The sequence below is a fragment of the Grampus griseus genome (assembly GCF_964374135.1).
Source record: "Grampus griseus genome assembly, chromosome: 21".
Classification (NCBI taxonomy): Eukaryota; Metazoa; Chordata; class Mammalia; order Artiodactyla; family Delphinidae; genus Grampus; species Grampus griseus.
The window spans coordinates 29980472-30007028 of NC_139015.1; the positions used below are offsets into that span (position 1 = coordinate 29980472).

At 50.0% G+C, this 26557-nt stretch overlaps 1 protein-coding gene across 1 annotated transcript in view; it reads left to right on the forward strand.

Moving 5' to 3' along the window:
* The first annotated feature begins 382 nt into the window (after positions 1-382).
* The window catches only part of PLEKHA2 (pleckstrin homology domain containing A2), a 57162-nt gene continuing 30987 nt past the window's right edge, over positions 383-26557 (forward strand). Inside the window, exons 1-3 of the mRNA XM_082680311.1 lie at positions 383-512; positions 11886-12049; positions 26073-26129. Of these exons, the coding sequence (XP_082536437.1) occupies positions 11909-12049; positions 26073-26129 (198 nt within the window). The 5' untranslated portion in view covers positions 383-512; positions 11886-11908. The remainder of the gene's footprint in view (positions 513-11885; positions 12050-26072; positions 26130-26557) is intronic.

Consider the following 26557-nt stretch of genomic DNA (forward strand, 5'->3'; position numbering starts at 1 on the left):
GGGCCGGCTCGTCTCCCTGTTTCTAGGATGCCCTCATCCCCGGGCCCCTTTCCCACTCGGACACCTGCTGCCCGGGGCCGGCGTCGGAAGCAGGGCCTCCCCCTGCGCGGCCGAGGTGGTCCCGGCGCGCAGCCTCTGGGGCCGCCTCCGGGCGCCCCGCCCCCGCCGAGTCCGCGCAGCCCGCGCGCCCGGCCGCGCCCCCTCCCAGCCCGCGGCGCCCCGGCACCCCTCTCCGCCCCCGGCGGGCTCGGCGGAGCATTGTACTCACATCCGGGGCTGGGTTTTGCTTTAATGCGAAACGTAATTAACCCGGAAAAAAGAGCCGAAGGACAAGAGAGAAGGAGGGAGGGAGGAGGGGAGGGGAGGGGGAGAGGAGCGAGAGGCGCGAGAGACCCCGAGAGTTTGGCGGCGACAGACATCCCCCGAGAGCGACGGCCCGCGGGGCCCCAGAGGCGCTTCCCAGCCCGATGTAACCCACGCACCCTGCCCGAGCCCCGGCCCTGCGCGGCGGGGTAAGTGGGGCGCCCGCGCGGGCCCGGGAGCGGCGCGGCGCCGAGGGGCGGGCAGGGGGGGGAGCGCCCCCCCTGCGGGCCGAGGGGAGGTCGCCGCCGTCCCCCGGCCGCCTCCGGTGGCCCCCGGCGAGCCCGCAGGGCAGCCCTTCCTCCGGCCCTCGGGAGCGCCCGGGGTGTCCAAGGTCGCCGCCGCCAGGGGTCGGGCTGCGGGGTGGGGCCGCGGGCAGGGTGGGGGCGGGTGTTCTGCGGCGCTGCGTTTTCTCACGTTTGCAGCGGCGAAACTTCTCCGCGGGTTCTGGCGCTGGGGCCCCGGCTTGGCCACGACTTCCCGGGCAGCGGGTAGGGGAGACGAGCAGAGAACGTGCAGGCAAGTCCCCGGGGGCACGGATGGGGCCGTGGAGACTCATCTTTCTCTTCCCCTATTACCTTATTCCGTGGCAGGCCTAGAAGCCTCCCGAGGGAGAGACCTCCCTTCTCTCTGGGTCCAGCCCGGGCCCCTCGGGCTTCTGGAACTACGGACTCTGGGGTGACTTAAAGGAAACTGTACTAAAATGCAGATTTGGTGTCAGGTCGGGAAAGCACTCGAGGGGAGCTGTCTGTCTCACGAACTTCTTCCTCACCTTACCCGCTTCCCTCTTCTGCTCCAGTTCTGAAGACTGCTGTTTCATCGAATTAAAAAAAAAAAAAAAAAAAAAGAGGAAAGGGAAAAGAGAGGCCTTGTAGGAACGAAAAGTGTGAGAGGAGGCGCGGCAGGGCCACCTCACTGGGAGCGGACCCATCTCCTCCCCAGGCCAGCCCTGAACCCCCAGCCTCTCGCTGTAAGGTTTCCTTGCTACTTGGTGGATCTTCCCCTTCTAACTCCTTCTCCCGCCACCCGCCCCGCCTTTCTTTAGGACTCCAGATGGGGATTTTCAGAGGAGAGTAAGGGACGGGGAGAGAAGGGGAGGGGACAGGCATTCTACCGGGACGCCAGCGGTGACACCCCCGAGGCATCTCGGTCCGCTGAGTGGTGGTTGCACTTGGGCTGAAGTTCCAAAATTGTACTTCTGTTTTCTTAATATATCTAAGTCAGTCCCCTTTTTCCTCCTTTCTGGAGCTTCATCATTTTTCTGTTTGGTGGCAAAGCCTTCAGAAACAGTAAAGCCAAAGATCTTGAAAGAATCGAAGTGTTTTCTATTTCAGTTGCATTCAGCTGACATTTATTGGGTAATTAAGACACGAAAGGCAGTGATGAACAAAATGTAGCCTCTGTCTTCAGGGATTTTACCATCTGATGCAGGACACAGGCGGTACACCAGGGCCTAGGACACAATGCAGTTGCTAAAATAGAGATCCAGCATGCTTTGAGGAGCCAGAGGAAGCTTTAACAGCCTTCTCATCCTTTCATATATTAGCTTTCACCATCGTGTGCCACTTGAACGCAGGTGACTTTTGCCATAGCTTGCAGTCTAGACTCTGTGGCCAGCCTGGTGTGTGACATCTACTAGGTGCTAAGTAAACGTTTCTTGAATGAATGAGTGAGTGACTGCAAGAGCATGAATTGTTTGCCCCTATCCAAATGGAAGAGAAGAGAGCAATGTGGTGGTGCCTCAAGCTCGTCTGAGCTGGTTCATGAGGGCTTCCCTTGGGTGTTGCCTTTGGACCTAAGTATCCTTCGCCCTCCTTGTAAGCCCCGCTTTTGACAAAGTGCCTATGGCACTCCTGCCGATGGGAGCCTCGCTCACTTCACAGATGGGTAATCACCTAGGTACGGATTGGGGAACCACCTGCCCTTTGGTGGAGCGTTTGCAGTGCTGCTTTTCCCTTGTCGTTGGTGCTTGCTTCTCTCTTCTGTATAAGGAAGTAGGGCCTGCAAATCCCATCGTGTCATCGTAGTGTGCTGAACCGTAATTCAGCTTGGTGTTTTCCCCCGAGGTTAAAATAAATCCTGGAGACATGCAGATTTTGGTCGGTGCCTACTTATGGAGAGATTCTGCAAAAATGGGAAGGGAGAGTCATCAGCCCCATCAGCCAGCCACGCCCCTCCGAGCAGCCCTCCTGCTGGCTTGCCTGGTATTTGCTGAAAGTGCCGGATCACTAGGGAGCCGGGAGCAGCAGGGCCTCGATCTCCGGATGTGCATCCAGCTGGCGCTTCATTGATCTCCGGTCTTCTTCATGGGGCAGGTGGGCAGGTGGGTGATGCCCCTGTTAAAAGGCTGGAACGCCTCAAATTAGATCTTGCTGTGGCCCCAGTGCAGTAAATATCTCTTCTGTTTCCCTGAAACTGTAGTAAGTAGTTACTTTGGCCGAGATAGTCGTGGAGCTTGGAAAAGATGATCTGGGTGCTGGGGCGTTGCACTGCTCGGCCTCTTCCCTCTTCCCACCGCTGCCTTACTTTCAGTTTTCCACGTGTCTTAGTGAGCTGGAGAGGACTCCGGCAATCCAATCTGTTAGGCTTTGGAAAGGAAGGAAGCAGAGCAAATAGTATAGTGTGACAGTCTATGGCAAGAGCAGAATCCTAGCCCTGCCTGATATAAGCCCATCATTGAGCCAGGGAATTGGCCAGGGCAGGGAGATAGGGCGGCTGGGGGGTGGGAGGGATGGGGTCCCTTGCTTCCCGTTCTGCACAGGTCTGTGGTTGCTGTAGTGGGACAGTAATTGGAAGGCCCCGTTGACCTTTACTCCGAACCTTGGGCTGCCTTTCTGCCCGGCCAGCTGAGATAAAAAGGGAGGTCCCCTTCTCCCTGAGAAACACTGGGGTTAAAGTGCAAAGGCAAGGGCTCGCCCTCCCATCAGCTGGGACTCCCTTTTGGCCATCCATTTGCGGAGCAGATCTCTGCTGCTGTGATTCTCCCACGGGCCAAGCAGGAGGTGGCTCCAGAGACCCTTCCTTGGCTTCTGATCGCAGGCCTGGTTCTGTTAACTTTCAGGGTGGCCTGGCCGAGATGGAGTCGGTGGATCTCTTGGACTGTTTTTTTTTAACCTTTTGGAGAATTTTTGAGAAATATGATGGTTCTTGGAGTAGACGGAAGAGTGAGGGCAGCTTGTGCCTTTCCTTGTGAGGGATTCCAGCATCACTGCCTTCCCAGTGGGATTTACTTACTGATATTTGAGGGGTGGAGACGGCCTGGCAGCTGCCTGCCCTGCTTTACCTAGCGGTGGGGGTCATGTACTACTTGTTAGGCACTACACACGCACACATCTTAACAACAACAGTTACACAGTGCTTGGTCTTTGCCAGACCTCCTCTTAAGCACTTTTCACACATTATTTCGTTTAATGCACACAGCAGCCTTTGAAGTAGGTACAGCGATTCTCTCCATTTCGCAAATGAGGAAATAGGCCCTGAAGAGTTTAGTAGAGTCTGTCTGACTCTAAAACCCATGCGCTTTCACTTCACTCCAGCACAGCGGCGGGTCACTGAAATCAGCTCGCCCTCTTCAATGGTCACGTTCTTGCAAGAGTTTTGTCAGATGCTCTCAGACCCATCCTTGTCACCTGCACGTGCTCTGTGCCACACCTGGCCCCTCCTCCGTCCCTACATCCAGAGACGGGAGCACAGTGCCTTTAGACAGGCAGGCTTAGGCCCTTTAGACTTTCCCCCAGCACTTTGCAAGAGGCTAGTACGTAGGAGAAATAAGGATGCTTTCTTTTCCTTCTCCTACTGCCCAGGTTTTAGTGGGTGAGAAGGTCCAACTTTTAAATGAGGACCAAGCTGCTGTGCTGCTACCAGTAAGAAGGCCTACAGTGAAACTGAATCGCAGAGCCTAGTAACTGGATTCTGAAAGTGGGAGATCTCAGTTTTTATAGGCTATTTATAACCCCTGGGGCTGGTCCCTGTGCTGGTGAACTCTCTGGGGGGAGGTGGTCTCAGGAGCCTTGAGTCAAGGGCAGGCCTTTGTTTCGTACCAGCTCTAACAACCACATTTTCTCTGAACATAGATGAGGCTGCTGTTCAGAGAGGTCATGAGAGTTTAAAACATTTTGCTGTTTTTGGCATCTTTGTTGGAGTGGTATCAGTAGTCAGTCGTTCCTGCCGTTTCCCCCGTATTTTTTTCCCTTAAAAAATTCCTCGAGTGTCTCTTGCCCTCCATTGAGAGTTCTTGGGTCCAGGGGACGTCGGGCACCTTCTCTTACCCTCCCCATTCCTGTGGATGTCTGCATTCCTCAGCCTGCTCTTCCGCTGGGAATGTGTTCTCAGTACATTCTCTTCTCTCTCACATTATTCTCCGGCCTCAGACTATTTGGAATGTGCTCTTATGACAGCTTCAGAATGCAATGATGTTATAACGGTAGGAAATAGATGTTCCCACATTTTGGAAGTTAGAGTCTTTGGCCCAGTCTCAGAGCTGTGTTCTGAAATAGCCACGCTTGCGTTTTGTTGTTGTCATTCTTGTGTTTTTACTGGGCCCTGGGCATTCGTGGGCCCTCTGCAATGCACCCTTATGTAGGTGGGAGATGGAAACATAGGCGAACTCTCTGTTCGCATGGCCCATACGTTTTCTAACCTCCACACCCCAGTTCCTGTCTGCTTATTACAGTCCTCTCTGAGACCTCTGATGTCATTTCCCGATTAACTTTCTCCTGTAGAAATTTAGCAATTTCCCGTTGGTATCTCTCTCACTTACCACTGATGCTACTGTCCCCAGCTTCTACCCTCGAGGATGACAAGATAGCAGATGTATTCACTGCATCCCTGCCCGCCCCCCTATGTTAAGAAATGCCTTCCTGACTTTTTTCTGGAGCAAAATCCCTGAAATTCCCTTTCCTACCAACGCCAAGTAACATGAAAGAAAAATAACCAAATTTAAAAATGGATTCATTTGTTTTGAGTTTTGAACTACCGGAGATTATAGTGGATTATTTCATCCTGGGGCCAATACCATTTAAGGCTTTATCTCTGTTACCACTTTCTTTCGTTTGTATTTACCTCAGAAGTATCAGGACGATCAGGCAGATGAATCTCCCTTATTTCACTCTATTTTTTCCTGTATCTTCAAGCCACATTAGAGATCTTACAAATAAGACGTCCAGTACAGTAAGCCAGAGCTTTCATGACTTAATAGCTCTTCAGCTTTTCTTTAAAAAAACAAACAAACCTATTTATCCATCTTTTCATTCATCTGTCTAGACATTTAACTTAAAGACGTCAGTCCCATCTCCCAAGTTTCAAGAAGGAAAATTCCACTGGGGGCGGTCTTTGTCGGGATCCCTGCTTCTGGGCGTGCTGTGCTGCAGGCTCTGTGACAGCAGAGGGAAAGAGGCACTGACTTGCGTGTGAATCTTCAGTTGACCCCCAGGACAGGGGCTCCTCTTATGAAGACCAGAGAGCAAGCAACCAAACCCACAGAGGAAAGAAAGAGCCTCTCTTAGGGGAGGCTGCAGTAGGAAGTAAGAAACCCAACTAGATTGGAGGGTGCCAAAGCCCTCTGGGTAGGTACCTAGCTTTTGGGCAATTGTGATGGGTGGAACATGGCTTTATTAGATTTAAGACTTTGAAACACTAAGAAGTCCCAAGAGCGCTATAATTTAGGCAAGGTTTTGCTTGTTTATGGACTCTGGAGAATTGAGAAATTTATTCTCAGCTTCAAAACTTGTACGCTGGGGATGGGGGTGTGTGTGGAGTTAAATAGCTTTCCCTCCTGCTAAATAAAGTAACATACATTTCCTGTAGAAAATTTGGAAAATATGGAAAAAAATATAGATGTAGATAAAATTCGCCTGTGACCCATAGATAATAACTGCTAATATTTTGGTGCCTGGATGTCAGTCTTTTTCTATCCAAATATAGAAATATAAAAATAACACTTAGAGGACTGGGATCATATTCTAAATCATATTATTGTATCTTTAAAAAACTTTGGGGGAGTTTTTCCCTAATTCATTTAAGTACTTGAAAACATAGCTATTTAAAGATTGTGCAACATTTCCTTATGTGAATGTCCTATCATTTATTTATTATTCCCTAATCATTTGGACATTCAGGGCATTTCCAACTTTGTGTCATTATAAATTCTGTTGCAGTTGCCATCGTTTTATTTTAATCTGTATTTGCATCTTTGTTTATTGGATGGAATTCTAGAAGTAGAATTTCTGGGTCAAAGGATAGGAACATTTTTAGCTCTCTAGTTCCATACCGCCAAACTGCTTTCCGGAAAGCTTCATACTACTGTCCCGGGTGTATAAGAATCCTAAGAAGTGTCTTCAGGAGACAGCCTTCTTACTTTTCTTCCCTGCTAATGCCTCAGTCTCCCATTGGGACCTGTTTTATTTTCTCAGGGTCTTGGTCCCAAGTTGTCTCTTGTATATTAATGAGCCTGATAAAGATGTCCGTTGTCTCAATTCCTAGGGGAGAATTTTATTCTTGGCTTGAATCTCCTCCAATGATGGAGGCTAAGGCACTGGAATGGGCAGTAGAGGAGATATTTGGGACGGGGATGTTGCCCTGTGCCCTCATCTCATTCGATGGTGGGCAGCCATTGATTCTTTTCTCATGAGCTTCATCTCGTCAGCTGGCAAGTGTTGGCCAGGAATCTCAGGTTAGTTGACATTTAACCCATTTTCTGCTGCTGATCAATGGGTAACTCCATGCAAAGTCCCTTTCTTTCTAAAAGTTTCACTTTTGGGAATTCCCTGGGGGTCCAGTGGTTAGGACTCTGTGCTTCCACTGCAGGGGGCCCGGGTTTGATCCCTCCCTGGTGGTGGAGCTAAGGTCCTGCAAGCCTCGTGGCCAAAAAAGAAAGTTTCACTTTTACCATCAATTAAATATTTAACATATTTTCATTTGCAGCACATACTTAGCAACTTATGTACTAAGGAAATCTAGATGGTGTAAAACTTGCTGCTTTTCTATTTTACTTTTCATTAAGGTACATTATTTACTTATTTGAATTATTGAGGCTATGTTTTGGTTTTGTTTGGGGTGTGTGTGTTTGTGAGAGAGAGAGAGAGAGAGAGAGAAAGGGAGAGAGGGAGGGAGGGAGACGGGGAGAGAGAGAGAGAGAGAGAAATTGATTGTGTGCAGACATAATTTTTTTTTTGCTGTACGCGGGCCTCTCACTGTTGTGGCCTCTCCCGTCGCGGAGCACAGGCTCCAGACGCGCAGGCCTAGCGGCCATGGCTCACAGGCCCAGCCGCTCTGCGGCATGTGGGATCTTCCCGGACCGGGGCACGAACCCGTGTCCCCTGCATCGGCAGGCGGACTCTCAACCACTGCGCCACCAGGGAAGCCCCACACATAATTTTGATTTGCATTTAACAAAGTCTAGGAAGGAATGTGAAGCAGGAAAGAAACATGAAAAAATGTTCTGCCTCACTGGGCGTCATTATATATTTAAACTAGCCACAGTTTAAAATAATGAGAACATTCAATGTATGTAAGCTTATAGCAATGGTAACAATATATTGCTGGCTGCAGTGTAAACAGATGAAATACTTTTAGAAAGCAATTTTGTAATAAGTCTCAAGAGTTATAAAAGTTCATAGCCTATGGTCTAGTCTTATTACTACTTGGAATTTATACTGTATCCATGTGTAAAAGAAGAAGAAAGTATAAAAAGATGAATTTTAGCATTAGAAAAATTGGATATCATCTAACTGTCTAATCATGGAGAAATGGTTTAAGTAAATTATAGTAAATCCAGTCCAGTGATGTTATGCAACCATTAAAAACACTGATTATAAAGACTGTGTAGCAACATGGAACATGTTTACGGTATAATTTAAAGTTTTAAGAAGGTTGATTATGTGGACAGAAGCATGAAAAAGCATGCAAAAGTGAAAACAGTTGGCTAGAGTGATTTTTTTTTTTTTTTTAGCGGTACGCGGGCCTCTCACTGCCGTGGCCTCTCCCGTTGCGGAGCACAGGCTCCAGACGCACAGGCTCAGCGGCCATGACTCACGGGCCCAGCCGCTCCGTGGCATGTGGGATCTTCCCGGACCAGGGCACGAACCCGTGTCCCCTGCATCGGCAGGTGGACTTTCAACCACTGCGCCACCAGGGAAACCCTAGAGTGATTTTTTTTTTAATGCTAGCATTGTTATATTGTGAATTTTGCACTAGAAATGGAAGACACTGGGGAGATTGGCGTGCTTTGGAAAGACAGGGTGCTGAGTGCGGTGGGCCGAGGTCCCTTGCTGGGCACAGAGTCTGTGCTCTTTCTTGTCCGTGTGTTGTGATGGCCTAGGAGCTCCTCACTGGGTGGTCTCATTACGGAATCAGAGCGAAGGTGGAGGGGCTGGCCTGAGAGAGTACTGTCCGGTGCTCTGACACAGCCAGAACACTTTGCACGCTGCCCCAGGAGATGGGCTGAGAGTCATTGTCCAGTTGAGGGACCCAGGATACAGTGGGGGTGGGCATGGGGCAACTCCTGGGGCGCATCACCCAGTGTCACCCTCCCCTCAGTATTTTTACACTGGGGAACTCGGTTAAAATGAAATTTAAGATAACAAGTGATTTTAAAGTTTAAAAGACAGGCTAGAACTGTATAACCGAGGAGTGTCATGCAAGTTGGAAGGGACATTTCGAAGAGGTGATAGACAGTATGTGTATGTGCATCAGGGTGTCCTCCCCCTTATGGATCGGCTGCTGGTACTTCCTTTTCTCCCCTCCCTGCCTGGTTTTCGGGGCTGGGGGGGTGGTGGCAGAGTTAATCCCATCCGAGGAGCCTCTCTGGGAAAAAGGGGAGGAGCCAGCGGAGACTTGGACGATGCTGGGGGGCAGGTTGAAGAAGCAGGGAGAGGGGATTGGGGGCCGGTGGCGGCTGGCTCTCTGTACCAGCAGCTGCTGGGACAAGGGATGCACCCACGGGATGAGGATGCACTGTCAGAGGACGGGGCTCGGGACCTCAGGTTTGTGTGTCTGCGCCATCTTTGGGTTTGTCGCTTCTGTGTGGGTGGGCTTGTTCGTTCTAACCACACTTCCCGTGTGATGCTTGGTTCTCCTGCCGCCCATTCTGCCCCCACCCACCTCCCACATGCTGATGAGCCCTGTGACTCAGCTGCTTCTCAGGACATCAGAGCAGCTTTTTTTTTTCTGGGCTAGAACCACAGTCAGGAGATGTATAACCAGATTTCTTCTTTTTATCATCTTTCCTTTTGGTCCCTGAGGGTCCTCTCCCACCATGCAAGTGGGAAGCCCCCTCTGCAAGAGTAGACTGTTGGAGGATTGTGGAAACAGTGGCTTCTCTGGCCTCTGACTTGAGAAAAAGACAGGCCCCTTGGGCTGAAGAGGGGACATTGGAAAGGCAGCGTGAAGTCGGGTGCTGTGCTTGCTGGCTGCACCCAGAGACAGTTGGCTTTGTCATCCACTGCAGTTTATACCCTTCCCCTTAGGGATGTCCCGGGTGGCGACAGCGCTGAATCCCCCGGAACGTCTGTCTCTGTGGCTGCGCTGGCATCAGGGGAATTTGCTGAGTTTTCTTGGGGGTTGGGTGCACCCTCACTGCAGGGCTGACCCAGCCTTTCTGCCTGGGACTCCTGATTTCCCCTGATTCCCTGGGGGAAGCTGCATCCTTTCTCAGGGATCCGCTTCCTCCCCAACCAGCGCTGGGCCTCTCCCTCCCCATTTTTGACCCTACCCCTTGGCTTGAACCCATCCCTCTCCCTTTCCTGAACTCACTTTGGCCAGTGGTGAGACGGGAGCTGGGATGGAGGCTTAGTTTGGGGAGGTACCGAGGAGCTGGGGATCTGGCCACAGGGACCTCTGACAACGTGATGCACTGCGTGCAGGGGTGTCTCCCCCCTGGCCCTCACCCTCGGGGTCCTCCTCTCCCACTGTGCTGCTACTTCGTTCTCCTCTGCCCTCTTTCTAAACCTCCTCTTTCCACTTTTTCTCCTTTTCTCTCCTCCTCTTTTACTCCCTTCTAGCTGTGCTGTTTCATCTGTGTCCTGTTTCCCTGCCTGCTTTCCTTTTTGTCTCCCATCATTGCCCAGCGAGTCGCCGCGGGATCCCCTGACCCGCCTCCCTCCTGACTGAGTCATCTGCCCCGTTGGGATTCTGCCTGACCTTACCTGGAATCAAGGGATTCACTGTTTCCTGGCATCCTGGTGTGTGAGCAGGGTATTTTTTTCTTGGGGCAGCGTCTCAGCACCGCAAGGCCCCGCCACCATCCACATCCTTAGAATTCGCCTCGTCTTGTGGGAATGTGTGTCTCTGCATGTGGGACTTTCCTCCTGGCCAGGAAGCCTGCGGGCGTGGCATCTTGGTAGCTCAGGGGCTCACCCAGGGTCATGGTGCAGGGCACGGCCCGAAGCCAGCCGTCTCTCAGCTGTGCTTAGTCATAGGCTCAGGGCCATGGTGGGCTTGGGTCACAGTGAATTTTTGCTTTGTTGGAGCCAAGCAGGACCAGGGGTGGGTGGGGTGGGTGGCGTCTGTCCTTGAAGTTCTGACTGTCACGTGGGGTTTCCTAACCCTTGGGCACCGTGTCGCACTTCTGCCGTGCATTGTGCGTCCAGGTGGGGTGTAGCTGCCTGTTGGAGGGTGCTTTTCCTCTTGGGGAGGAGAACAGAGCTCCTGCCTTTTCCTTTGGCTCTTCAGACAGACGGAAGGGAGCCGGGAGAGGGGAGGCCTGTCTGAGGGTGCGGAATGTCTCAAATCGCCGGACCCTCTTCTGCAATCAGGAAAGTGTTCAGGTTTGGGCTTTCTTCTGCTCCCTCATTCCTTCGATTACAAGTGGCTTCTGGGAAATGGCAAAGTGAAGGAAGTGGTCCTGGGGCTGAGGGGTGTGGCCCTGCCCCAGGAACCCCTCGGATTTGATTCCTTGGTACCTTCATGGAGCTGGAGGGGCTGCTCTTCACACCTGAATTCTCGGCAGAGTTTATCCAGGTGTTTGCACGGGAGCTTAAATCCTTTCTGCAATAGTTTCTTTACGTATAAATTGGGTTATAACCTACTTTACAAGGTTTTTCTGAAGAGTGATAACAATACCTAGTGTTTATGAATGCTTTGTCTGCCACGTACTTAATTCTCGCCAAAATCTGGTGTAGGTCCTATTATTATCCCCATTTTACAGACGCAGAAACTGAGGCATGGGAAGATTAAACAGTTTGTGGTCACACAAACATCAGTAAGTGACAAGAACTGGGATTTGAACCCAGGCCCCTGACCCAGAGTCTGGACTCACATCTTCCACGCGTGTAAAGTTGCCTAGCGCTCTGCTTGGCACGTAGTGGAGCCTCAGGAAAGTTAGTTGAATTAATGGATTTTGGTGACTGTTCATGGAACAGAGTTGACAGAAGTTTCCAGGGTCTGGTTGGGGTGGGACATCTGGGGCCCTGGGGAAGGACACCAGTGGGAGAGGGTGGCAGCCTCCCTTCTGCAGAGGGGAGTCAGGCCGGAGTGAGGCACCCGCTGTACTCTCCTTCTCACGGCCCCTCCCTCCCTCCTGCACACAGGGTGATGTGAGCAGAGCCCAGGAATGCCTTATGTGGATCGGCAGAACCGCATCTGTGGGTTTCTGGACATCGAGGAGAATGAGAACAGCGGCAAGTTTCTGCGGAGGTACTTTATTCTGGACACGCAGGCCAACTGCCTTCTCTGGTACATGGACAACCCCCAGGTGAGAGGTGGTGTGGGAAGGGGCAGGGTGGCTGGCCGCCCATCATTGCTGGGGGGATGCACACAGGGTTAGCCTCAGGGGCTCCCTCTGTCATGGGCAGCACAACCTGCTGGTCAGGAGGGAGGGAAAAACCCCACAAAGGCGCGCGCGCGTACACACACACACACACACACACACACACACACACACACATGCACACACATGCATACACACACACACACATGCATACGCACACGCATGCACGCATGCACAGGAAACCATCCCAGACCTTAGCTGGAGGAGGAGGAAGCTCATCTCTCTCCTGCCCCTGGGGATCTGGTGCCTTTTCTCAGGCCTAGGAATTTAACCCTTGCACAAGTCCGGCAGAGGCCGGCTGGGCTGGATGCAGGCTCTGAGGCATGGCTTCCTTCCTCTTACCTGTCTCAGGAGTGCAGCCTCGTGATCACTCCTGTTCTTCCAGTCTGGGGCTCCTGCCCAGCAGAGAATTGACCTGGTTCCCTGAACTGGACAAACGTTGGACCTGTTTGGTCTCCTGCTCAGGGAGTCATAGGATCCTGGGTGGGAGGTGACTTTGGGGGCCACCCAGTTTGTGACAGATGAGAAACTGAGGCTCACATTGGAGTTGACTTTGGCAGGGACGCGGCAGAACGGGGTGACTCACTTAGCGTTCTGGGGCATCAGGCACGAAGACAGCCCCCGAGGCTTTACTGCTGTGCCCGGGAATCCCTTGAGTCATCACCAGTCTGGGAAAAAGTTGCTCTGCTCCTGATTTGGGATCTCAGGTCTTCTTTTCTGGCGCTCTGAGTGTTGTTCAGTCTTCCCTTCCTGCTGCCCTGGAGCAGTCTGGTGGGTCCCACACCCCTTCCCGCCCCAAGGCCTGGCATGGCCTGTGGACCCAGCAAGGTCGTGGGTCACGACCCTGTTGGGGCGGGAAGGGGTGTGGGCTGAGAGCTGGCTCTCGTTCAGAGACTTGGGCAGAGGAGAGTCTGAATGTTAGGGGAGGGGTTTTGCTTTAAGAGGTGAAGTGGAAAAAATCCGGGTACTCATCCTCTAGAGGCCTTTGGCATTTGTCCTCTGGATTTGATGGCTGAGAGAAAATGCTATAAATACAGACCACGTACTCAAGTCACTGCCACTAATCACCTTCTCTGGGAAAGACTTAACCCTAAATAGAAGCCCCATGTTTCACCCCACATCCCTGGTAAACCCTTCTGTGGGCTACTTTCATTTAACGTGCTGAGCGTGCAGAGTGAAACCTACACACAGACCCTCCCATCCTTGACGTACCTGGAATGCTCGCCTCTTACCATGTTTTGGTCTTGGGTTTGCCTCTGGGCTCTGCTACATCATTTTCCCTCCATTGCTCTGCACGGGTGCCCACAGCTGGGGCAACACATCTACTATGAAAGGAAGTAGCATTTAAGGTGCTGCCTTCCCACCGTTGGAGGGATTGGACTCAAGTCTTTGTTGCCAGTACACTTGGCTTCTGATGGGCCAGGGCTGAGCCCCAGGCTGGGGTCTCTGGGTCTACTCTTTTCCCTTTTCTCCCTTTGTGTACCTTCTCCTGCTCACCTGCCTTATTAACTCAGGTGTTTCGAATGGATTTTTGTCCTGATTTACCTGCTTAGTGCCATGCTTCCTGCCTGGACTGTTGTTATCGGAAATTCACATGCTTGGGGAACCCTGCCCAGCTGTTGCCAGCTCCCTCCCCTGAGACTGGACCCTCCTTCACGCCCTGGGCCACAGGCTGAGGGTCTTGCTGTTGGCGACGGATCACCCAGGACCATACTGCCACCGTCTCGAGTCTCAACTGTTGGCAGTGCTCGGGATTTCCCTTGCTGTGTCCTGCCCTCTGATTCGGCTGTTCCTTGGTTCCAGAACCTGCACTTCCCTCGGGCGCTGTGCCTCGGGCCGCCTTGCAGGGGTCTCTGGGGTCAGCCTCTGCGGCAGGTCGCACCCTGCCCAGTGCAGCCTCCTGCACCTCTCTGCCCCCTGAGCTGTCAGGATGCTCTTTGTTCCAGAGCCTTCTTCGAGTTTGAGTTACAAATAGAACTTGTGGTCCCTGCTCGAGATTCTTTACATTTTCCCTGGAAGCAGAGGTTTTAGCTGGCTTGGCAGATGCCTGGAAAAGGAGAGTCTTGCTGTGACATAGCAATAGTTCAGAACATTTTACTTCTTCTTCTTCAGTGGTTAGCTTAGCACTTCGTTGTGTTAACACCAAACAGCCGTTCCAGCTAAAGGGTAGATCTTTTTTGTAAGCTGTAAAATGGTATCAGTGAGCATTTATTAATATGTGCCACGCGCTGTTCTAAAGACTTCATTGGGTTTTTTTTTGAGTATATAAATGATTTTATTGCATAACAGTTAGTAGGCATTTTGGATACAGTTACTCTAATTTGGGACTTCCCTGGTGGCACAGTGGTTAAGAATCCGCCTGCCAATGCAGGGGACACGGGTTCGATCCCTGGTCCGGGAAGATCCCACATGCCGCGGAGCAGCTAAGCCCGTGCGCCACAACTGCTGAGCCTGCGCTCTAGAGCCCGTGAGCCACAACTACTGAGCCCGCGTGCCACAACTACTGAAGGCCATGCGCCTAGAGCCCGTGCGCCGAAACAAGAGAAGCCACCGCAATGAGAAGTCCATGCACCGAAATGAAGAGTGGTCCCCGTTCACCACAACCAGGGGAAGCCCACGTGCAGCAATGAGGACCCAACGCAGCCAAAATTAAATAAATAAATAAATTTATTTAAAAAAAGGCAATTAGTCTAACTTTAAGACTTTTTCACTTTTTCTAAATAAAACATTTAGAAAAATGTTTTTATTATCTCACTCTCTTATTTTTTATTTATTTATTTATTTTTATTGGAATATAGTTGATTTACAATGTTGTGTTAGTTTCAGGTGTACAGCAAAGTGAATCAGTTATACATATGCATATATCCACTCTTGTTTTAGGTTCTTATCCCATATAGGCTCATTGGGTTTTCATTTCATTCCGACAGGTCTAGTTGGTAGGCATCATTATCCTCATTCTAAAGGTGAGGTGGGTGAAGCAGAGAGGGAAAGAAATTTGCCCATGGTTTTGTCATAAGAACGTGACTGAGCCGGTATTCTAACCCTGGCCGTCTGAATCCAGCTCGCCTGCTCTTATTGCTGAGAATGAGACAGTCATCCTAATGCTGCTTGGGAGGAAGGAGAGCTCTCAAAGGTGAGTCTGTGATTAAGAAAGAGAAGCTGGGGGACTCTCAGGGCTGGGAGGTCCTCTAGAGGGCAGGTGGTCGTCTGGCTTTTGATCCAAGTGTCCAGCATTTGATAAATGTGCGCTCATTGAATGAACGAATGAGGCTGTCAGAAGGGACGCCTTTGTGAAATGCAAAGTGTCCAGCACTGTTCTCCTGGGACTGGGGGTGGAGTCTACACCCAATGCAAGCTCTGCAGAGTGGGGCGAAGCAGGGAGCCAGGAGTCAGGAGGAGATGGATGGGAGGTGACCCAGAAAAGCAAACTGGGGGGCAGGGGGGTTGGCCTTTCACTGTGGAGAAGGACATTGGGGACTGTGTGTAGTTACTGAACATCTTAAGTTTATAAGGAAAAGGAGACACCTGATATAATAGTTTAGGTATTTAATAGGCATTAATAAGCAGGATTTTTTCTGAACTCAGGTCTTTGATCTTTGCCTGTTTAAACCACTTGGAAGTCGGTGTTTGGGAGCCTGTTTTTACTACCACTGCTACTAGTATTACTAACTGCAGGTTATACTTACTGAGCGGTTGCCATATACCAGCCATTGTGCCGAATGCTTGGCATGTGTTATCTCATTAGGTCCTCCCAGTAATCCTGGGGCGCGGGGACTCTCTCACTTTCTCTGCAAGGTGCAGAGATGGTCAGCGGCTTCGTTCAAGGCCATGCAGGTGGTAAATGCCGAGCGGGCCCTGGAGCCAGGTCTGTCTGACTTCAGCGTCTGCACGCCTCATCTTTGTCTGCCTCTTTCCTCCAGCGGATATGTGTGGTCCGTCCTGTGCAGGGTCCTGGAGATGGTGTGGAGGGGAATTCACCAGGAAGCTTCAGGTTTAGTTGGGGAGGTGAAAACAGCACACATAAAACTACAGTGCTAGTGGTTGCTGAGGGGGCAGGGGGGCAGGGGAGGGACGGAGTGGGACTTTGGGACTGGCAGATGAAAGCTTTTATATAGAGAATGGATAAACAACAAGGTCCTACTGTGTAGCCCAGAGAACTGTATTCAGTATCCTGTGATAAACCACAATGGAAAAGAATATGTTAAAAAAAAGAATGTATATACATATACACGTATAACTGAATCACTTTGCTGTACAACAGAAATTAACACAACTGTGTAAATCAACTATACTTCAATAAAAAAATAAAATAAAATAAATTTACTGGTAAGCAGCAACAACAAAAACAAAAAACCCTACAGTGCTAAAAAATCCCAGTCCCTCTTTATTTATTATTTTAAAATAAATTTTAAAATTTTATTTATTTATGTTTGGCTGCGTTGGGTCTTCGTTGCTGCACACGGGCTTTCTCTAGTTGCAGCGAGCGGGGGCTACTCTTCGTTGCAGAGCACGGGCTCTAGGCGCACGGGCTTCAGTAGTTGTGGTGCATGGGCTCAGTAGTTGTGGCTCACAAGCTCTAGAGCGCAGGCTCAGTAGTTGTGGCGCACGGGCTTAGTTGCTCCACAGCATGTGGGATCTTCGCGGACCAGGGAATCGAACCTGTGTCCCCTGCATTGGCAGGCGGATTCTTAACCACTGCGCCACCAAGGAAGTCACCCAGTCCATCTTTATAACAAGGTGGCGTATCATTAAAGTGAACAGCCCAGATGCCAATAGTTTGGGTGAAGGAGAAGGGGTTGCAGTTTTCCCCTGCGGTCCAGGGAAGATGTAGGGCCTGGAGGTGGAGTCTCAGATGGAACGGTCCCAGGCCTGGGAGACAAGAGATCAAGGATGAGGTCCTGGCTCTGCCACTGAGTTGTTTTGTACGTTAGGCATGTCATCGTAGGCACTTTGGGTGATCCTTAACGCGGCTTTTCGCCCTTCTGTTTCCCAAGGGGCTGAGACTAGAGCAAGACCTTTGAATTCAGCATCATTATTTAACACATATTTGCTAAATATGCCCCATGTGCCAGGCATCAGCCTAGATGCTGAGGCTGCAACAGTGCATTAGACAAAGTCTGGGCTTTCATGGAGCTTGCACTGTAAGTGAGGATATAGAGGATTAGATAAAATTGCTGCAGGGAGAACTGCAGGGCACCCCTTCAAGGAGGGGTGGCTTAGATCCAGGTCTGCAAGGATGAGCAAGGTTAGAGTCATTATTGCTACTAGCGATTCACGTTTGTAGCGCATTTTACAGGTCTGAAGTGTTCTCACTTACAGTATCTCACTTGACTGTTAGGCGCCTTGTCCTAAGCACAGCCAAAGGGGACAGGAGGGCACCTGTGAGGGAAGCAGCGTCACTATGGGACAGAGGCAGCACCCAGGAGGGAAGGCGAGCTTGCCTGCTTGGAGGGTGTTCAGGCTTCAGTTCCCCAGAAGGAGACCCTGAGACCAGGACTCACCGAGACAAGGATTTGTGGAAAGTTCTTTTTTAAGGAGAGAACTGGGAAGCAGGACAGGGAAGGGGAGGGAGCCCGACGAGGGTCTGAGCTCAGGCCGAAGTCGGCAAAGGCTTAGTTAGCCAGATGCCCCGGGGGACCTGCCGTGAGTCAGGCCCAAGAGTGGTCCCAAGGGAGCTGGCTTCGCACACCGCACTGTGGACAGTCATGGTCTTGGCTCTACGCAGGGGGACGGAATGGATCCACTAACCTGAGGACAGCCCTTGGAAGCAGAGCTGCAGCAAAACGGCAGATTTAGGAGGCCAGCGGCATGTCCACTGGCGGGATGGTGGTGCGTGCGTGTGGGGGGTCAGCGTGCTGGACCAGGTACAGCCTTGAGTGCCTGATGGAATTTAGAATCCATGTGATAAAGTATGAAATCAAGGCTTTTTTAATCCAGGCAGTGGTGGCACCAAACAGATAGAGGATGAAACCCATTAGCTAAAAAGGACCCTATAAATGGAAAGTTTCAATACTATTGATTATGGCCCCTGATTTGTTTCATGCATTTAAAAATCAACCTGCTGACAATATCAAGCACACAGATAATTCCTGAATAGAGACAAACATTGGCTGGATTTCCTGCCAAACATTACAATGATATTATGGCACCAGCACATGTATTTAATTTAATGTTGGTCCCTGTCATGACAGAAAAGGTGAAATTTCTTAATTGGCCTGCTCTACTTTATTACCGACCGAGTAACCAACTATGTTTTAGTTGCACGGCGATGCTTACGTACAACTCTTGTGATGCCCACGTGGATAGGTAATTGCGAGACTAAATTATATTGTCCCGAACGAAGGATAAACAGAAGCATGAAAACAATATTGCACTAGATAGTTGTCCTTGTCAGATTTACTCTGTAGATTGTATTTTCTCTCTTTTGCCAGTAAATACTCAGATGCTTTTACTTTACAAAGGCCATAATGTGAATTATGAATCATCGTAATATCCAAAAAGATAGCATTTCTCCCCGTAACTCTGGGGCCCCGATAAAAGCCCTTTGCTTTTTGCTTTTTTTTTTTTTTTTTATTTAAAGCTGAAAGCCGTTCTTTCCACTGAAAGGTGCAAAGAGCTTTAGCAGTATTACAAAAAGATGGATATTTGGCTACATTTTAGTAGAAAGAATACAGAAGAGTGGTAGAAAATGATATTAACATATAACATGGAATGGACAATAGTTTTGCCTTAAAGCCTGGGTGAAAATTGCTATTTTTAAAAAAAATTGCATTTTCTGTATCAAAAACCTCTTTGAGCAAAATTTGGCTGAAATCCAACAACGTTTAAAAGATTTTTGCATCATATGCTAAACCTGCCAAGAAAGTCAAAATGCCAAGAAGCAGGATGATAACTTTCTTTAAAAAATGGCCAAGGGCTTCCCTGGTGGCGCAGTGGTTGAGAGTCTGCCTGCCGACGCAGGGCACACGGGTTCGTGCCCCGGTCCGGGAAGATCCCACATGCCGCGGAGCGGCTGGGTCCGTGAGCCATGGCCGCTGAGCCTGCGCGTCCGGAGCCTGTGCTCCACAACGGGAGAGGCCACAACAGTGAGAGGCCCGCGCACCGCAAAAAAAAAAAAAAAAAAAAAAAAAGGCCAATACATACACATGGTATAAAATTCTAAATGTGGGAAAGCTGATTTAGTGACATGTGTCTCCCTTCCACTCCTGGCCCCCAGTCACAGGTCCCCTAACTAGAGGCAGCCAGGGTTTCCAGGTTCTTGTGTGTCTGTCCAGAGATATATATTCTCAGCACATATAACCATCATGATAACTTTCAGGTCTTTATCAGTTTGGGGGGCAAAGTGTTGTTAATTCATGGATTTTATGTAATTGGTATATTAACTATCCATGGAGACACATGATTTCAAGGGTTAAGTGGAATTTCTGGCCTGTTTTTGTCCATACTGGGTTAGCGTAGAATGCAGAATGCCTTTGGGGAAAAAAACTCCAAAAAGAAGATTTCGAGCAACAGATCTTTTTTTTTTTTTTTTCCATCAAAATGCAAATTCTGCTTAGGGTAAATTATTATTAAATTAATGGTTTTAGCATTAAAATGTTGTATGGACTTTTCGAGAGTTAATATAAAATACTGTAAGTGTAATTTTGTTTTATGCGCTTTCTATAGGAATCTTACTCTTTAGGGCGATTCTCGTTTTTATAACAAGATGTACTTTGTTTAAATTAAAAAGAAGTAAAAATTAAGAAGCACTTTGGGGCAATCATGTTAATAGCTAGCACTACTGGGTATTAAAGTTCAAGCAGAGGTTTTACTAATGCAGAACCATGGGGATGACTGTTCTAAGTTTTCTTAAAATTTGTCTTCGGTTATATTGTTGTTAAGTTTTGCTTTAGATTGTAACCTTCAGCATTTGTTTAGTGTATCTATTATATACATCTCTTTTTATATAGTTATATATGTATTTATATACAAAAGAATGCCATTTTATTATTTTAAAAAATGTCTCTAAGGCAAAGCAGGCAACTGTGTGTTTGCGAGAAGGGCTGCGTATCAGATTTTGCTTCAGAATCCATCCTGTTTAGTTACGTCAGCCAAGCACAGGACAACTTGATGAACACGTTAATTGGGAAACACCCCTGTTTTTGAGCCTCTGTTGTCTCTACCTCTGACATTGTTGCTGTGAAGATTAAATAAAGTAATGAATGGGAGAGTGCTCTGATAAACTCTAAAGCACTACAGAGGTGCTATTTGTTCACGTTTGTTCTGGCAGTGACATCAGGATGGGTGGGGAAATGGGAGGGCCTGGAATCAGGGAAGACAGTGAGGAATTTGTCCTGGATTTTCCTGGGGTGTCTGCACGGTGGTGGTGCAGTGGGAACAGAGAGGAAGGGACAGATAGATCTAAAGGCCGATTGAAGGAAGACGGTGGCAGGCTTGGTGACTGACCGAAGGGCGAAGTTCAGTGGTCAAAGGCGTGGTAACCTGGTTGACTGTGGGAGAATGTGGAGCGGCTGATGGACGTGGGGAGGTTGGGGAGGGAATCATTTAGACCTTGGAGGGGACGTGATGATTGAGTTTGAGGCAAATGTGTTGGAGGCTGAGTTGAGGAAAGGTGTGAGGAGTGGGCTTACTGAGTTTAAGGTCCTGACTGACTGCCAGGCACCCAGGAGACACATAGGAGAAGGCCAGAAGGCCCAGCATCTCTCCTTCCCCCTGTTCGCTCTCTGAATCCTGGTCTTTTGGAGTTTGGCACCCAAGAGCCAGTTTGACTAGTTCTTGCCCTGCCCAGTTTGGGCAACTGTTCAGGGCGTCTTGGTGTAACCCTGCTGGTCCGGCTCTTGTATTTACCTTTCGGTGATAATCAACTCTTAGATAATGAGCAGGTCCTGGTAGATGTGAAGGACTGTCTCACAGGAGGTGGCCTGGTATAAAGGAAAGTGCGTGGTATTTGAGAATCAACAAGGGCTGGGTTCAAATCCTCGCCTGACTACCCAGTACCCATGTGACCCGGAGCACTTGCTTCTCCTGCTCCATCCCGACTTTCCTCATCTGTGAAATGGGTTGTTAGGGTGAACTGACAGTGTGCAGCAGGCTTGGTGCAAAACAGACTCTAAACATCTGTCAGTTTCCGCCTTCCTTTCTCGGGCTGTGCTTTGCCAAAGCAGCCGATTGACTCTGGGAGTTAGGACGTCTGTCTGTCTTCACCCGGCTGCTTGAGGAAGTCATTTCCTCAAGGTGAGGCTTAGAGGACTCGTGGTGAATGATGGGGCAGCCGTAGAACCCTCTGGCGCTGACATTCCATGAATTTAGGAATCTGTAGATAGGTCTTCTGGTCATTTCTGTGTTCTTGTTACTCTCACTAGAAGATGGGGACATTTTTCTCTTTCAAGAAACAATGTTGCTTCTAGCAAAAAGGCTTCCCCTGGGAGGTGTGTCACATCTCTGTGGGCACCTCAGCTCCTTCCTTGGTGATGGGAAAGAATCAACCCCCTGCTTCCCAGTTAAGGGAGTGGGAGCTCCCTTGAGGCCCTTGGTGGCAGGAGAACCCTTGAGCAGAAAGCAAGGGTTGGCCGCACCTTCCTAAAGCCATCCGCCATTAAATAGGAACGTGCCTTATGCCCTACGTTGTTCCAGAAAATTTAGAAGCCCCAGAAACGGACAGGCTGCTCCTGACTCACAGACACCCAGCGTGGGGCTGGGATCTCCTTTCCCCCTCTCTGCCCACTGCCCTGGCGTCTTCCGCTTCCCTCTTGGTGATGGTGCAACGACGGGGTGACTGGCCTTCCTCACCCGCTGCTGGGTCTCCAGTGCAGAGTCAGCAGGCCCAGCCAGAGTCTGCAACTGGGGGCCTGAGACCTGGCCGTGGGGTGGAATCACCTTCGAGCTTTAAAAACATACAGGTGCCTGGGCCCTACCCTTTATGTTAAAACCCTGGAACGAAGCATGGGCATTCTTTGTATGAAAACGTCCCCAGGTGATCCGTACAGGCAGCCTCCCCACCAACCTCTGTCTCCACTCCCCGGCTGCTGGCCCCTCCCTAACCCCTTCCTCAACTCCCTCCCCCAGGTCCTTGACTCCCTTCTACTGGGGACCCTTTCCTTTCGCTCCCCCCTGCACCCAGTTCCTGTCCCACAGGAACCCTGCCCCAGGACAGGGGAACTGCAGACTCAAGTGACACCCAAGTTCGAACTTGAACGGGTCTTCCCGAAGGCACAATGTTTGCCAGTGGTAGAGAGAAGCTGTCCTGGTTGTCCAGTATCCTGTGAGGGTAGCAGGCTCTTAAGGACTGGTTTGGGAACTTAACCACCATGCAAATTGTGTTTTCATTTAAAAATCGAGTTGTCTCCTGGGTAGAGGAATAAGATGCTACTCGTGTCCTCAGAGTGCTTAAAATCTGGCAAGAAGAGACTTAAACTCACAGTAAAATACACTCCAATACAAAACTCAGGGCTGGGGGCTTCCCTGGCGGTCCAGTGGTTAGGACTCCGCACTTCTACGGCAGGGGGGCACGGTTTCGATCCCCGGTCGTGGGACTAAAATCCCGCAAGCCGCACGGTGTGGCCAGAAACAACAAACAATCCAGGGCTAGGCTTTGTCACGTAGACCGGTGTTCTCAGACTTGGGCCTATTTAGGGGATGCTTGAAAAATGAATGTGCACTTTCTGACCATATTCCACTTGATTCTGATTCAGTGTTTTTCCGGGTGAGGCTTGAGCCTGGGCCTTTTAAAACAGGCTGCCCGGGAGAGGCTGATGTGCACCAAAGTTGGAGGATGGCGTGCACGAATTCAGGCGGGGGTGGGAGGGCAGGGCAGGCTGCCGCGGTAGACAACAAGGCTTTGTGAAGGCAGGGCCTCCCATCCTTTCCCCGGAGGACGTGGTGCTTGCCTGGGCTCTGACACCTGGCCCTCCCCAGGCGCTGGGCCCTGGTGATCCTGCCCTGACATCTGGCTGCGAAGCCCTCTGCTCAGGCAGCTGGCACATTCTTCCTGGCCCGGGAAGTGTCTGCCCGGGGCCGCCATCCTGGCAGCGAGCTGTTGTCATTCATCTCCGAGGTCCAGCAATCGGAGCGGACACTGAGCCATCCGTCTGGATCAAGCCTCTGTGATCTTGGCGCTATTTTCTCCTGTCACTCACTTCCCCCTGGGTGGGGAGGAAGGTGGGGGGAAGCTGCATTTTCAGACATGCGTCAGATTTTCCTGGCTCCTCATGGAGGAGGGAGGTGCCTGTGAGCCTAGGAGCAGGCAGGCCGAGGGTGGGCCGTGGTGAGGGGCCTGGGGACACCCCCGTCCCAGGGTAGCTGGGCCGGGAGACTGATGTGGCCTTGTCTCTGAAGCGGGAGAGTTCAGGGGGGCAGGGGCTGAGGGTGGAGCTGCCCTCCCTCTGGAGGGTAGGGGGGAGAAGTCGTTGGAAGGGGATCAGCTCATATCTGGCAGGACGCACAGGTTAGTGTCTGAGTGGCTCCCCAAATCCCACTTCATCGCTTGTAATTCAGGCTAAGGCTCTGGAGGCCTTCAGGCTGCGGTTTGGGGTGAGGAAAGCAAGTTGAGCAAGAGTGGCTCTGAGACTTGGCATCTGCGTCTTGTAATTAGCGCTCTGGGCCGGGGATGGGAGCTGCCCTTTGCTGGGCTTGCGCTGTTTATTCTTATGTAACTCTCACAACAAGCCTAGGGAACGGGGCGGATGAGCCCCATTTTATAGGTAGAGAAACTTGCCTGAGGTCCTAGGGCGATAATGTCTCAGGTGGAATTCCAGACGCTCAAGGGTTTGAAATGACAGTGTGCTGCGTCTAGGGTATCAGCGTGGAAGTCAGGAGACCCGAGCCAGTTATGTGACCTTGAGCAAATCCCCTCACTCATGAGTCACTTTCCTCAAGTGCAGAACAGGGGCTGGGGGAGGGCCAGGCGCCCAGTATCCAGCAGAGGCCTAGGGTGGTTCACGGCCTCCTCCGGGACAGTGTCAGCTGCTCACTGGCCTTTTGGGGTGCTGTGGCTCCTTTATGGACTCTGATTTAGGGATACAAGGCCTATCTGTCATTACCCAATAGAGATTTTTCTTTTCTTTTTTTTTTTTTTGCGGTACGCGGGCCTCTCACTGCTGTGGCCTCTCCCGTCACGGAGCACAGGCTCCGGACGTGCAGGCTCAGTGGCCATGGCTCACGGGCCAGCCGCTCTGTGGCATGTGGGATCTTCCCGGACCGGGACACGAACCCGTGTTCCCCTGCATCGGCAGGTGGACTCTCAACCCCTGCGCCACCAGGGAAGCCCCCAATAGAGATTTTTCTAAAAAAAAACCCCAAAAAACAAATGCAATCACTATGTAGTTAAAACAAATGTGTAAATCTAATCGTCCATATTCAGAATGCTAAATCAGCTACTCAAAAGCAGCTTTTAGACTTATGGCCTCATTTGCAAAAGGGGGGAGATGACCTTTCTAGATTTCTCTCTAAATTTCTTGAGCTCTGAGAATCCTTTTGTTGTGGTTTTATCCCCATCCATTTTCTTGTGAATAGGAAACTTCACACATTGCCTTTGCTTCAAGTGACGCATGTTAATTTAGGTAATTGGGCCTAGAAGGACACTTCCCTGCCACCTAAGGTATTTCTTAAGGGCAGTCTCCTGGAATGATGGGTCATTTCACCATTGACCCTTTAGGAAGTTTACTAAATCCCCATCGTCCTAGGTTTGCCTCTGTTTATTGCTTTGAGAAGACCCCAGGTCTTCAAAATGAGGGCTTCCAGGTTATTCTTTGAGGCCTACGGCAGCAGTTTAAGAGGCCACCAGGAGCTATGGACACCTCAGGTCCCTGTGGGATTGGATTTGCCAAGTTATAAATGAGAAACTCCACAGCTGGGATTTCTCATCTTGGCCATTTTTTTGGTACGCTACCGCCCGTGTGTCTTCATCACTTCATTTCTGACAGTGGAGAAGTTAGAAAGCCGAAGAGATTGTGCCAGGGTGGAATATTGCCAGACAAGGTGCCTGTGAGTTTCTTGATGTTTTTAAATAGTGCACTGACTTAGTGTTTTATAGTGTATGGACATCATTCTGTTTGGTACTCATAAGCGTCCTTTGAAATAGACTGAACAGCTATGTTTTTTTCTTTTCTTTTTTTCCTATATTGTGTGAACCTGTACCCTATTTGTTAAGAAAAGAATTTGAATTTGAAGAATTTTTATATATATATATATATATATATATATATGAAATAGCTAACACTTGTTCAGGGTCATCTATATACCAGGGACACTTCCAGGTGGTGTAAATCTATTAACTCATCCTTAGAACTGTCTGGTGAGGTAGGTACTATCATTATCCCTCTTTTTACAAAGGGAAAACTGAGGCTTAGCAGTGAAGGAACTTAGTCACAGTCAAATGGTGGAGCCCCCAATTTTAACCACTGTACTAGAATACCTCTCTATAATAAATGAGGCCAAGGGAAATGTTAAGTCCACATACCCACAGCAAGAATTATCACTATTTTACAGACGAGGAAAGTGAGCTGAAGAATAGGTAAGTGACTAGAGAATGAACTTATGGTTACTAGGGGGGAAGGGTAGGGGAAAGGGATAGTTAGGGAGTCTGGGACTGACAGGAACACACTGCTATATTTGAAAAGGATAACCAACAGGGACCTACTGTGTAACACAGGGAACTCTGCTCGATACTCTGTAACAACCTAATTGGGAAAAGAATTTGAAAAAGAAGAGATACATGTATATGTGTAACTGAATCACTTTGCTGTACACCTGAAACGAACACAACATTATTAATCAACTGTAGTCCAATATAAAATAAAAAATCAAAAAAGCAATAGGTAGGTGACTTGCTCAAGGTTGCAAAGCCAGAAAATGGCGTCAACGGAACCAGAATCTTGGTCTTCTGACTCTCAGTCGTGCTTCACTGCCTCAGATAGCATCCTTCTTAAAACGCAAAACATGTGTCTTTCAGAACCTGGCAGTTGGGGCAGGAGCCGTCGGATCTTTGCAGCTGACCTACATCTCGAAGGTAACGTTGGCCTGGAGCTCTGGGGATTCATGGTCCGTGAGTAGGTTGAGGATGTAAACCAGAGGAAGCGTCACACGTCGGGCATTGGCATCTGGGGATGTTGCCTGGCCATAAAGTGCTCCCCTTCCGCGGTGGCCCGTGGAAGCTTGTGGTTGACTGGGGCGGGGTGGCGTGTGGTCAGCAGGTTCTTGGAGGGTGGCCTGCGGCCTCTCACTCCTGGCACCCAGCAGTCAGTGATGCTGCCAGCTCCCGCAAAGGAGGGATGGGGGGTGGAGGGAAGAGTGGGACGTGACTTTGTTTTTGCAATCGGGACAAAAAGGAACACAACAACAAAAAACCTGGTGACTGAAAAGGATTCTCCCGAATGGCGTGGTTCCACTGGCGTGGCTCACAAGGAGTGAGGGCTGCACTGGAATTATATGCATTTC